Here is a 12,500-nt window from a genome sequence, read left to right as displayed (position 1 = left end):
CAGGTATGAACCTGGTCTAAGACCTGTTGTAAAACAAGAACAATCTCGTCAACAGTGTCTCCAATTACATAAATTGTTGTATCGTCCGCATACATATATAACTTTTCCTGTGTTAACATGATCTGGTAAGTTATTAACATAAGTTGCAAACAGTCTGGGGCCTAATAGCGACCCTTGGGGTACTCCTTAAAAAATCCTATCTTATGTTATAAACTTGAGTCCTTTGCACAGGGTTGGAGAGGTAATCATTGATCCAATTTCACATGCTACCCGTAACTGCGACTCCTTTAAGTTTTTCAGGAAGGATAGTGCGATTTACACAATCGAAAGCCTTGCGGAAATCAATGAATAAGACTCCAACCTTGTGACCTCCCTCCAAAGCTTCTCTCCAAGCCTCAGTAAGATTTAGAAGAAGACTCAGTCGTATTACCTTCTCTAAAGCCCCATTTCTGATTATTTAGAATATTATTAGATAAAATATGATCATCAAAAGACTTACATACAACCTCAAGCAGTTTTTCTGGGACACGAAGCAAAGATATTGGTCTTTAATTATTAGGAGCCAATTTATTCCTTTTTTTAAAAATAGCTGTAACTGACGATTTCTTCCACTGCTGTAGGAATCTACAACAATCCTTGGTTTTTTTGAAAACCTCAAACAACCCTTGTACCACAGATTCCTGAGCTAATAAAAGATCTTTAGGTGTGATTTGATCAGGCCCCACTGACTTATTTGGCTGAAGGGATTTGAGAACATCATTTTTGATCTCATCCCTCGCATAAGCTTGAAAATGAACTTTTAACTCTTCCATGCGTTACGCGCTCATTTCCATATCATGGAATAACATAATAAGCTCCATTTGTAGTATGTCTCGTTCTGTCTAAAGCTTTCAACCAATTTGCATGTGCTGTTCTTCCTGAACTCATTTGAGATGATTATACTTTAGGCTGAATTAAGTGGTAGTGCCGTTCATCAGAATATCCCCATTTTCTTTTAAAGTCTTCTCCGGATTTTTCGACCTCAAGAGCCTTTAAGACGAAGTCCTCCTCGAAAATTTTATTTCTGAACTCAACCGATAGGCTCACAGGATGTTCGAGTTGGCGATCCAGTTCGTAGTAATGACTTTCCAACAGGTATTTTCCATGGTCAGCAAGGAGTGAGCGCATTTTTTTCGTGTATCTCTTTCCTCGGTCACCAATTTGAGGCTGCACAGCGGACAACGAACCACGATCCCAAATCGCATCGAATCTTTTACCGACGTGCTCTTCAGATAGAGCAAACAAGTCGCAACAGAAGATTGTTATTTGCTTTCCCACGCACTTGTACACATCGACTGGATCAGTAGTCGCTGTCAATATTACTTGCTCCGCTGAAAACGCGAGGTTGTTATCTTTGAAAAAACTTTCAATCGCTAGCTTTGATACCTCTACACCAACGACGCTGTGTCCCTGTTCAGCTAACCACAACATATCAAGAGATTTTCCGCACAAAGGAACAAACACTGTTATGTTGGATCGTCCACCAGTGAGCTCGTCAAAATACTTTTGGAGCATTTTGTGAACTGTGTCTTGGTGCCAGTTGAAGTTGCCTTCTTCCCAGGATTTTTTCCAATACTCATCTTTTGTTGGATCTGGTTCCTCAAGCATTTGCTTGCGTATTAACTACTTTATTCTTCCTAGTAGTTCTGGTACGAAAGCCGACGAGGCACTTCAGACTTCAGACTTACCTTGAGACTTTCGATTTCAGACTGAGACTTTAGACTTCAGACTTTAGATTTCATACTTCAGATTTCGGACTTCAGAATTCAGACTTCAGACTTTAGATTTCAGACTTCAGACTTCGGACTTCAGACTTCAGATTTTCGACCCTAGTTATCAGGCTTGCACCTTGTACCCTGCTGTTCCGACGAGGTGACTCTGTGTGGTTTGTTGGAAGCGGTTAAATTTTATTTAATATGGACGAAGAGGTAAGAAGATGTAAGTTATATTCATCAATACAGGTTTTAGAGGGCATTAGTGAACGGCAAAGAATTTGTTCCTCAAGCAATGGCTATAGCGCAGTTGAAGAAACAAGGAATTGAGCCTGTATCCAATTTCGTCGCACAAAATGAATGTTCATAACATCGCATAGCTCGTGCAAAATTGAAAAATTTTAAAACCCTATCATGCTGTTGCCACATTTAACTATCATTTTAGTTTTCAACAGTACTCTTTTCTCCTAAGATTGTTATGTTGGCTGTCACTGGGCTTGGATAAATTCTGCCGGCAGAATTTTCAGCAGAATAAGCGATGGCTTAACTGCAGAATACCCTGCCATTTTGAAGCTGCACCTCTGAAGAGGCTGGATACGCGGATACGCAGTGGAAAATACCACTCTTCCCCAAGTAAACTTCTAACTATATTTTGAAGTGGATACGCGGATACGCAGTGGAAAACATGGATACCCGGATACGTGGATACGCGGACATCGCACATGGGAATTGGATACCAACTTCGTGTAACTTCAAAATGCTCTGTCGTATACGCAAAATTCAAAGTTCCCGAGAAAAGCAAGCTACAAATATTATATTCTTCGTTCTTTAAAGCATGGAGATCGTGTGAAGAAGAAAGCACTCGTTTACTGATTAACCCTTGCATCAGGAACCCGGCCAGACCGGGGAAGGCCAGGGTCAAACCCCTTGAATTCATTGTTTACATATTCACGATTAACAGCAGACATCTTATTTACTGTATTTTGAATACCGTCGATACTGTTTCCGTTTAAATCAATATCTCCTTTCATTGTACCACCTGTTTCATGTAAATAGTTACTCAGCTCATTGTTTAATTGAGTAAAATTGATAGCTTGATGACCTGAAGTTGCTTCTTTAACATTATTAATTCATGTCAAGATTGCTTTTCAAACCACTTTTTAAAATATAATTATTTAGCTCTGTTTTATCTGCTTTTAAAAACATCGAGTTATCAATGTAAAATTTTGTTGCAGCATCTTTGTGATGAAGTGGATCTTGTAACCCAGTTATTTTTTTGTTACCCATATCAATTGGATTTTGAGCTTCTATTTTACCATCATCAACATTAAGATCAAAATAAAAAGATTCTAGTCGAAGATGAGTTAAAGCATCTGCTGTATTATGTCTACCAGGTGCGACATTTTGAATCCTTCTATTATTCATATTAAGCAATCCATTCATTTGATCGCTTCCATCTTTTTTCAAATAATTAGTTAAATCAACTGGTTGGCTAGATGAACCACCATTCACATTAACGTGATCATATATCTGCCTTTTGGTCAAAGCATCGTTATCATTTTGTCCTGGTTTTAAATTAGTTATTTTTTTTGATTTTCCATATCATAATTACCATCTGTAGTCAGTTTAAAATCAACTCCTGGTATGCCCTCAATTATTTTTGTACTTGTTGATTCTAATAAGCCGTTTGAATAACTCATTTATATATAATTAGTTAGATTTTTTCATTGAAGTTTTTAGTTGTAAATTTTCGGGGCTTATCGATATAAATGAAGCTATATGGATCCTTTGTTGCTTTTTCATATGATTCTTTTGGAGTATTATTTTCGCGGCAAAGAAGTGATTTTTCATTGTTGCTTGGGAATTCATAAATGCAAAAATGTGAGCAGTTTAATCTGATATCTTTTGGAGTTTTATAATATGATTGACTCAAATAAATAACACTGCAATTTTTATATCCTTATCTTGGTAAAAAAAGTCTTGAAATGGCTAGATACTATGGATCAGAAACATTAAGAAATCCTGCTTTACAAAAAAAAGCTATTGACTATGCTTTGGATAAGCTTAATCCGGCTATTCATAACGTTGGATCACAAGCTTTGAATCAATTGTCAACAAAAATCAGACCAAAGAAAAAATATAAAACAAACAAAAGATTTAAATGGTAGAGGTTTTGATTTACAGAAAGCTATTGGTAAATTACCAAGACCTCAATCAGGATTTACTTTTCCTGGTCATAAATATACTGGACCATATAATCCATTAGAACAACAGCTTAAATATGATCCAATTACAGGCAAAATACTTGAAATATATGATCAACCAACAGGACCGACTGATTCTATTGCGATGCAGCATGATGTTGATTATTCTGTTTGTAAACATGATAGAAAATGCAAAAATAAAGCTGACAGGAAAATGGTACAAGCATTAGACAATGTACCATATAATGAAAGACAATGGGGCCATTGGTTAGCTCGAAATGTGATAAACACAAAACAAAAACTAGGGCTTTGTGTTAAAAAGCCAAAAAACGTAAAAAGCCGTCGAGTAAAAAAAAATAATTGGCAGAAACAGTTAGCAGATGAGCTACACAAACCAATCAAACAAAAATTTACTCGGCGGCGTGTTATTGCAAATTATATTGATGAAATTTGGACTTCAGACTTAGTTGAAATGCAGCAATTTAGTAAATGGAACAAAGGATACAAATATCTTCTTATGGTAATAGATGTTTTCAGGAAATATGGATGGATTATACCATTGAAAGATAAAAAAGGTGAAACCGTTAAAGAAGCATTTCAAAGCATCTTTAAAGATGGTAGAAAACCAGAATATTTATGGACCCATAAAGGCACAGAGTTTTATAACAAACATGTAAAAGATCTCTTAGCTAAGAATAAAATAACACTCTATTAAACAGAAAATGAAGAAAAATTATCTGTAGTCGAAAGATGGAATCGTACAATTAAAAATAAAATGTGGAAACAGTTTACTTTACAAGGTATTACACAATATTTAGACTTTTTGCCTAAAATATTAAAACAGACAGAGTATAACAACACTAAGCATAGTTCAATAAAAATGACACCTGTTGATGCTTCAATGAAAAAAAATCAAGGTTTAGTTTACTTTAATCTATATGGTGATATGGAAACATCCAAACAAAAACCAAAATTTAAAATTGGTGATAAGGTTAGAATCAGCAAATATAAAGAGAAACATTTGATAAAGGTTATACACCAAATTGGACTGAAGAGATATTCACAGTTGATAAAATTCAATACACCAATCCTATTACTTACAAACTAAAAGATCTCAATAACGAAGAGAAGGGTCTTCCTGTTTATCAACCGGCAGGTGAACACCAAACTATACCTGTTCTATCAGTCTCTCGATGGCGAACGAACCTTGGTTTAGGATTTAAAAACTCTAGGAATTTGCATAAAAACTCTAGAGATTTGCATAACCTTGTCAACATTGCTTGTGGTTCGCCTATCGTCAATGATCCATTAAGAAAGTCTCTTCATTCGGTAACCAGCAAGGCTTCAATACCTGTTCGGATAACTTCACAGTCGAAACACTGCCACAGTAAACGATCACACTCAAGCCGAAATGTAATACAAATAAACACAGTCAAATCTACCACTGGCAACACACGGCTTCGATTGGCGACTTGGAATTCGCGGTCAATCAATAAAAAATCAGCGTCATTTGTGATCTAGTCATTAGCAAACGTATTGATATACTGGCCCTGGCGGAAACCTGGATTTCAGACGAAATTAACTACTCTACAACTTTGACAACCACTATTGCTGAAATCACCAACATCCTCAAAGACCACTAACTCATCCATGTGCCTAGACCAGTGGGACGAGGCAGCGGTGTTGGTGTTATCTTACGTAAAGGTCTGGTTGTGAAGCAAAACGATATCATACAATTTCAAGCAATGGAGTACATGGACTTGTCTATTTCATATACCCATAGTAACCGCACTTCCATCCGACTGATTATCATCTACCGGCCACCATCGTCTGAAAAAAATAAGTTGACCATGACAATGTTTTTGCAAGACTTCTCTACCCTATTAGAACATCTGATTGCTGTACTGATCACTTAATCTTCATCTGAGATTTTAATGTTCATATGGATGATTTGACAAACTCGGATGCTGCTAAATTTGCTGATCTCATTGAATCAGCTGGGCTGCATCAAAGGGTATGTGGTGCAACACATAAACGAGGCCACACATTAGACCTGTTCATTCATCGTGAGGACGACGCATTACTCGCGGGCAATATTGACATTGTTTCTGACATGCCATCGGATCACTTTGCCGTTATGTGTCCCCTTTCTATGGAAAAGCCTAAGCCTCCTAAACTCACAATAAGATCCGTAAACTTCGCCGTATAGACATGGAAATTTTCAGGAGTGATATACTAGATTCATCTCTGCATGCAACAAACAAGACCTGTGATGTAAATGCCCTTACTACGCAACACAATTCTATCATGCGAAATTTGATTGATAAACACGCACCAGAGTGCACACAAACTATAACCTTACGCGCTAACGCCCACTGGTATAACGACAAGCTTCGAGTTATGAAAAGACACAAAAGGCAAGCCGAACGCCAAAACGTCTCCCCTGGTATGGAGATTCATCATCAAATCTATCATGACAGCTGCAAGAAATACATCGATGCTCTCAATGCAGCTTAGTCAAATTGCTATAGCACAAAGATTGCCGCTGCTGACCAGAACCAGCTATTTCAGATGATATCAGGACTGTTTACAGTTAAGCCCGAATGTCCCCTTCCATCACACACCTCGTTGTTATGTCTCACCGAGAGTTTTAATAACTACTTTACAACTAAAATTTGCGTAACTCAGGGACAATTTTGCGGAAATAAACAATACATCCTCGTCTGTATTGGTGCCGCTGGAGCCTGTCAAGTGCTCCAGCACTTTTAGCAGCTTTACACAAGTCCCTGTCAGCTACATACAGGAGTTGATAGCCAAGTCGAAACCGAAATCATGTGTCTCGGATCCAGTCCCCACTACTATTCTGAAACAGGCTCAAGAAGTGCTTGTAGGTCCACTGACTGATATTATAAACGCGTTCCTTCAAACCGGCGTGTTTCCTACGGCACTGACAACGACCTTCTTCCCAAATTCCAGTCAGCGTATAGACCCCATCATAGCACTGAGACAGCTCTAGTGTGTATCTTCAATGACATCCTTAAAGCTATAGATCAACACCAGGAAGTCGTCCTTGTTCTCCTCGACCTTTCGTCTGCTTTCGACACCATTGATCATGGAGCTCTATTGACAAGACTTCGCGACCGCTATGGCTTCACTGGGAAAGTGCTTTCATGGTTTGAGTCATACCTCACCAACTGGGTTCAATCAGTGATCATCAATGACACTCAATCTTCTGAGTTGCCTGGTTCCTTTGGGGTACCACAAGGATCAGTCCTTGGTCCGTTGCTGTTCTCCCTTTTCTTTGCACCGTTAGAGGAGATCATTGCTGCACATGGGCTGAACTGCATGATATATGCTGGTGATACACAACTGTATGTATCTCTAAATCCCAAAAGCCACAAACATGTTCTATCTTCAATTGAACTCTGCACAAAGGATATTATGGCCTGGTGCACCTCTAATGGCCTCAGCTGCAATGCGGGCAAATCGAAGCTGTCCACATCTCCTCCTGTTATTCAATCTCTGAGAAAATTGACGAGATTCGAATAGGCGACGCCATTATTACCCCCACTCTTACTGTGAGGGACCTCGGTACGATCGTTGACCATCATCTGGACCTAGGCAAACATGTTAACAACTTCTGCAAATCTGCCTCTTTCGCAATCAAGAACATTGGTAGAATAAGGAAATACTTGTCTCAGTCGGACTGTGAAAGGATTATTCACGCACTCATAACATCAAAACTTGATCATTGCAATGCAATCCTTTACGGACTCCCGCAAACACAGCTGGACAAATTACAACGTATACAAAACACTGCAGCAAGGATAGTGAGTAAGACCAAAAAGTCACAGCACATAACAGCTTACACTGGCTACTGATCCATAAGAGAATCGTTTTCAAACTACTACTTCTAACTTATAAAGCATTAAATGGTCAAGCAGCTTCCTATATTTCCAAACTGTTGACCAAGTACAAGCCATCCAGAAATCTATGATCGGGTACCAAATACCTCCTCACTGTCCCTAGATCTAATACAAAAACTTATGGCGACAGGTCCTTTCAAGTAGCTGCAGCGGAACTTTTCAACAAACGTCCCATGGAACTTAAAACTGCTGTTTCCACAAATTCTTTTAAAGCTCAACTTAAGACCTATCTTTTTAATCTATAAAATTTATTGTATCTTTTTGTACATAAATATTTTGTATATAAGCATTTCTGCATATTCTTGCATATTTTTACATACTGAAATAACATGTAATTTTTCTAAATGTAATTTGTAATTTTTGTTAATCATTGAAACGCAGTGTAATGGTATACTATATTATTATTATTATTATTATTAAGGAAGTTTTTATGAGCCTGAATTATTAAAAGCAAAACAAGATGTATTTCGAATTGATAAAGTTGTAAAAAGAGATCATAAAAAGAAACTAGCTTTGGTAAAATGGAAAGGATATAGCAATGATTTTAATAGTTGGATTCCAATGAAAGATTTGACGAATATTTAAAAAAATAAAATATATAGAATTATTTTCTGTATATATAATATAAAATGAGTTCTAAAAGTATTGATTTATATTCATCTCAATTTGAAAGTGATTATCAAAACGATAGTCAATTAGATCGATATGATTTAAATGACAGCTTTATTGATGATTCTCAATGTAGTTTTGATGTTAATTCAGATAATACTTATGAAACTGAAACAGAATATTTTTCATCAGATACAGAAAATTAATAAAATCTTAATATATTTTATGTATGAAAAGTTTAAAAGAGATTATTCAGGTTTTAAATTATTGCTGTTTTAGTTATGTTAATGCTTTGAAAAGACACAAAGAAAGGAAAAAAAAGAAAAGAGTACGATTTAAGCGTAAAAAAGAAATAATTCCAAATTAACATATAAAAAATTAATGTATTTGGTTATGAAGAAAAACAACCTTTTCCTATTTATATATCAAAAGAAAAGTATGGAGATTGTATGAATTTATTATTAATAACTGAAGAAACCAAAACACATTATGTACTTATCAAAAATTTCAATAAATTTATGTATAATCAAACAAAACATAAAGAAAGAAAACACTTTTGCATGTATTGTTTGCAATGTTTCAGCTCTGAACAAGTTTTAACTAATCACAAAGAAGTATGTATTCAAATAAAATGCCAATAATAAAATGCTATCAAAATGCCTGAAAAAGGTTCAAAAGTAAAATTCACTAATTTTCATAAGCAACTACCTGTGCCGTTTGCGATATATGCTGATTTTGAAGCTCTGACAGAAAAAATACAAGCTTGTAAGCCTAACAATGATAAATCATACACTGAAGCTTATCAAAAACATATGGATTGCGGCTATGGTTTTACAGTTGTTTGTTTTTATGATGATAAATATACCAAACCAGTTGAAATATATAGAGGTCATAATTCTGTTAACAAATTCATAGAAAAAATGCTTGAAGAGGTAAATTGTAAAAATGTTATCACGTACAAATTCAACAAGCAATTAAAAATGGCAAAAGAAGATGAAATAAAATTTAAAAAAGCTTATTCATGCCATATTTGTAACAAAAAATATACTGATAAAGACATTTGTGTAAGAGATCATTATCATATTACTGGTAAATACAGAGGATCAGCTCACCAAGAGTGTAACCTGAATTTTAAATTGACTGATAAAATACCAGTTATATTTCGGAGAAAAATGCCAAATGAATATTAATGCTATCCCTAATAACATGGAAAAGTATACGGCTTTCATGCTTGGTAATCATTTAACATTTATTGATAGCTTTTATTTTATGAGTTCAAGTCTTGATAAACTAGTTGGCAATTTACCTGATGAATCATTAAAATACACAAAAGAAATATTCAAAAATGAACTGTTCCAGCTTATGAAACAAAAAGGAATTTATCCTTACGATTATATGGATTCATTTGAAAAGTTTAATGAAACCAAATTGCCAACAAAAGACGACTTTTTCAGCATATTAAATAATGAACATGTAACAAATGAAGCTTATCAACACGCACAAAATGTATGGAATACTTCTAATTTAAAAAATGTGGGCGAATATCACGACTTGTATCTCAAATCTGAGATACTTTTATTAGCTGATGTATTCGAAAATTTCCGTAAAACATGCTTGCAGAATTACAAGCTGGATCCATGTCATTATTTGACATCACCTGGATTATCTTGGGATGCAATGTTAAAGATAACTGATATCAAATTGGAGCTAATGACAGACATTGATATGTTCCAGTTCATTAACAGATATTCGAAAGCAAACTACAAATACATGAAAACATTATATTATATAAATATATTATGTATTTAGCTGCAAACAATTTATATGGATGGGCTATGACTCTGTATTTGCCAACATGTGGTTTCAAATGGTTATCACAAAAACAAATTGATAAGCTTGACTTAGCTAAGTACAGAGAAGACAGCACTAAAGGTTTGATGTTGGAAGTTGATCTTGTGTATCCAAAAGAATTGCGTAATTTGCATAATGATTATCCATGCGCAGCTCAAAAGATCAAAGTTAATCAAGATATGTTGTCTACTTTGTAAAAAGATTGCTGACCAAATATATCAACTGGTCTTGTTCACAAACTGATTCCAACCCTAAAAAACAAAGAAAAGTATGTTGTTCATTACAAAACACTGCAATTGTATATTAATTTAGGATTAAAAGTCACTAAAGTTCACAGAGTACTTGAGTTTAATCAGTCACCATGGATGAAGCCGTATATTGACGTTAATACACATAAAAGAACCAATGCCAAAAATGCTTTTGAAAAAGATTTCTTCAAACTTATGAACAACAGTGTATTCGGAAAAACAATGGAACATTTACGGAAAAGAGTTGATGTGAGACTAGTCACAGATGAGAAAAAAACTGATTAAATTAACATCAAAACCAACTTACGTAAGCAGTAAAATATTCAACGAAATCATTGTTATTAAACAGACCTGCATATGTTGGTATGTGTATTTTAGATCTCAGCAAAACACTAATGTCTGATTTCCATTATAATTATATCAAACAAAAGTACAATGATAAAACAAAATTATTATTCACTGAGACAGACTCACTAACTTATGAAATCGAAACAAGTGATGTGTATCAAGACTTTTGGAATGACAGAAATAAATTTGACAACAGTGATTATTCAGAAAATAGTCAATATTTCAACAATGCAAAAAAGATGAAGCTTCGGGCATTCCTATCACAGAATTTATAGGACTGAGATCAAAAATGTATTCATATATCAAAAACAATGACAAAGGCGAAAAAACAGCTAAGGGAATCAAGATGAATATTATCAAACGCTATTTGATAACAAACAAATGTATCATACAATGAAAACGATCAGAAGCAACTTACATCAACTTGGAAGCTATGAGCTGAATAAAGTGTCATTGTCCTGCTTCGATGATAAGCGCTATATTCACGAAAATGGCATCAAAAGTTACGCTTACGGTCACTACAAAATCAACACACTAAAACAATCTGAATGATAAAGTTTACTGCTGAAGTTTACTGCTAAAGTTTACTGCTTAAGTTTATCGAATGTCACGCTATTTAAACAAACTTCATGCATCAGGATTTATCAGCTATCATCGGAATTATCATCAGAATTTATCAGCTGGTAAATTTTCTGATAAAAAATATCAGCTGGTAAATTTATGGGTCGTTTTTGTGGTTAACAACTGTCATATGATTTTAATACAATAGCTATTGATGATGACTCATTTTATGTTTTCAGCGGGAAAAACCCCATGCTTTGTGATTCTCTCATGTTCGATTTGATTGATTATGCGAATATTTAATCATATCGGGTTGCAGTATTGGATTTATTTAGTGGTATCAAGCACAGCTTTTATATTAATATTGATCATGACTAAAACACCACACGAGTACATACGGGTAACATACGAGTAACACACGAGTAACATACGGAACATACGGATACATACGAATACATACGACTAACATACGAGTAACATACGAGTAACATACGACTAACATACGGATACATACGAATACACACGAGTAATACGAATGTTTTTCTCATAAAGGAAGCTCTAATTATAGGCCTTGCAGGCATTTTTCACGTCAGAAAACACGTACCCGGCTCAGTTTGAGGGGGGAGAGAGGGGATGTTGATCAACCCCCCAAGGCTTTCGTTAAATTTAGTCACAGAAAAATAAATTCACATGAAGTGCAAAACCCTTAGCTTACGCTACAAGATAAAAGTATATTTTGGATGTCGCTTATGTCGTGTGACGTCATCAGATTCGCCATCTTGATTTCACCATTTCAGCTTAAGTTGCCTATGATAAATCAGTGCAAAAAATCAGTGCAAAATCAAGCCAGAAAGCTTAAATGGGGTAAAAGGTTATGACAGACCTGCTCTGACTTCGTTACGTGTCTTAAATGTAAACTGGCCTGACAGTCAATCATCTACGAGAGCAACATCCAAAATATACTGTCATCTTGTTACGCAAGCTAAAGGCGGCGAAATACGA

At 35.4% G+C, this 12,500-nt stretch overlaps 2 protein-coding genes across 6 annotated transcripts in view; one reads left to right on the top strand and one right to left on the bottom strand.

Annotated features, from left to right (window-relative positions):
• The window catches only part of LOC137980234 (thiopurine S-methyltransferase-like), a 2,585-nt gene extending 938 nt beyond the window's left edge, over positions 1 to 1,647 (bottom strand). Inside the window, exon 1 of the mRNA XM_068827633.1 lies at positions 1 to 1,647. This exon is cut by the window's left edge and continues 938 nt beyond it. Coding sequence (XP_068683734.1) covers positions 937 to 1,647 — 711 coding nt within the window. The 3' untranslated portion in view covers positions 1 to 936.
• LOC137980233 (steroidogenic acute regulatory protein, mitochondrial-like) overlaps positions 1 to 12,500 on the top strand; it is a 34,878-nt gene that overhangs the window by 8,930 nt on the left and 13,448 nt on the right. Inside the window, exons 6-7 of one of the 5 annotated variants that reach the window (XR_011118468.1) lie at positions 1 to 1,977; positions 2,224 to 3,420. The exon at positions 1 to 1,977 is cut by the window's left edge and continues 3,766 nt beyond it. The exons of the other annotated variants lie outside the window; for them this stretch is intronic. The gene's annotated coding sequence lies outside the window, so the exon portion shown is untranslated. Of the gene's footprint in view, positions 1,978 to 2,223; positions 3,421 to 12,500 lie in introns of those variants that run through there. 5 annotated transcript variants of the gene reach the window in all.

The sequence above is a fragment of the Montipora foliosa genome, chromosome 12 (genome assembly GCF_036669935.1).
Source record: "Montipora foliosa isolate CH-2021 chromosome 12, ASM3666993v2, whole genome shotgun sequence".
Taxonomy (NCBI): Eukaryota; Metazoa; Cnidaria; class Anthozoa; order Scleractinia; family Acroporidae; genus Montipora; species Montipora foliosa.
Note: the sequence above shows the minus strand (reverse complement) of the source record. Positions and strands in the feature narration are given on the sequence as shown.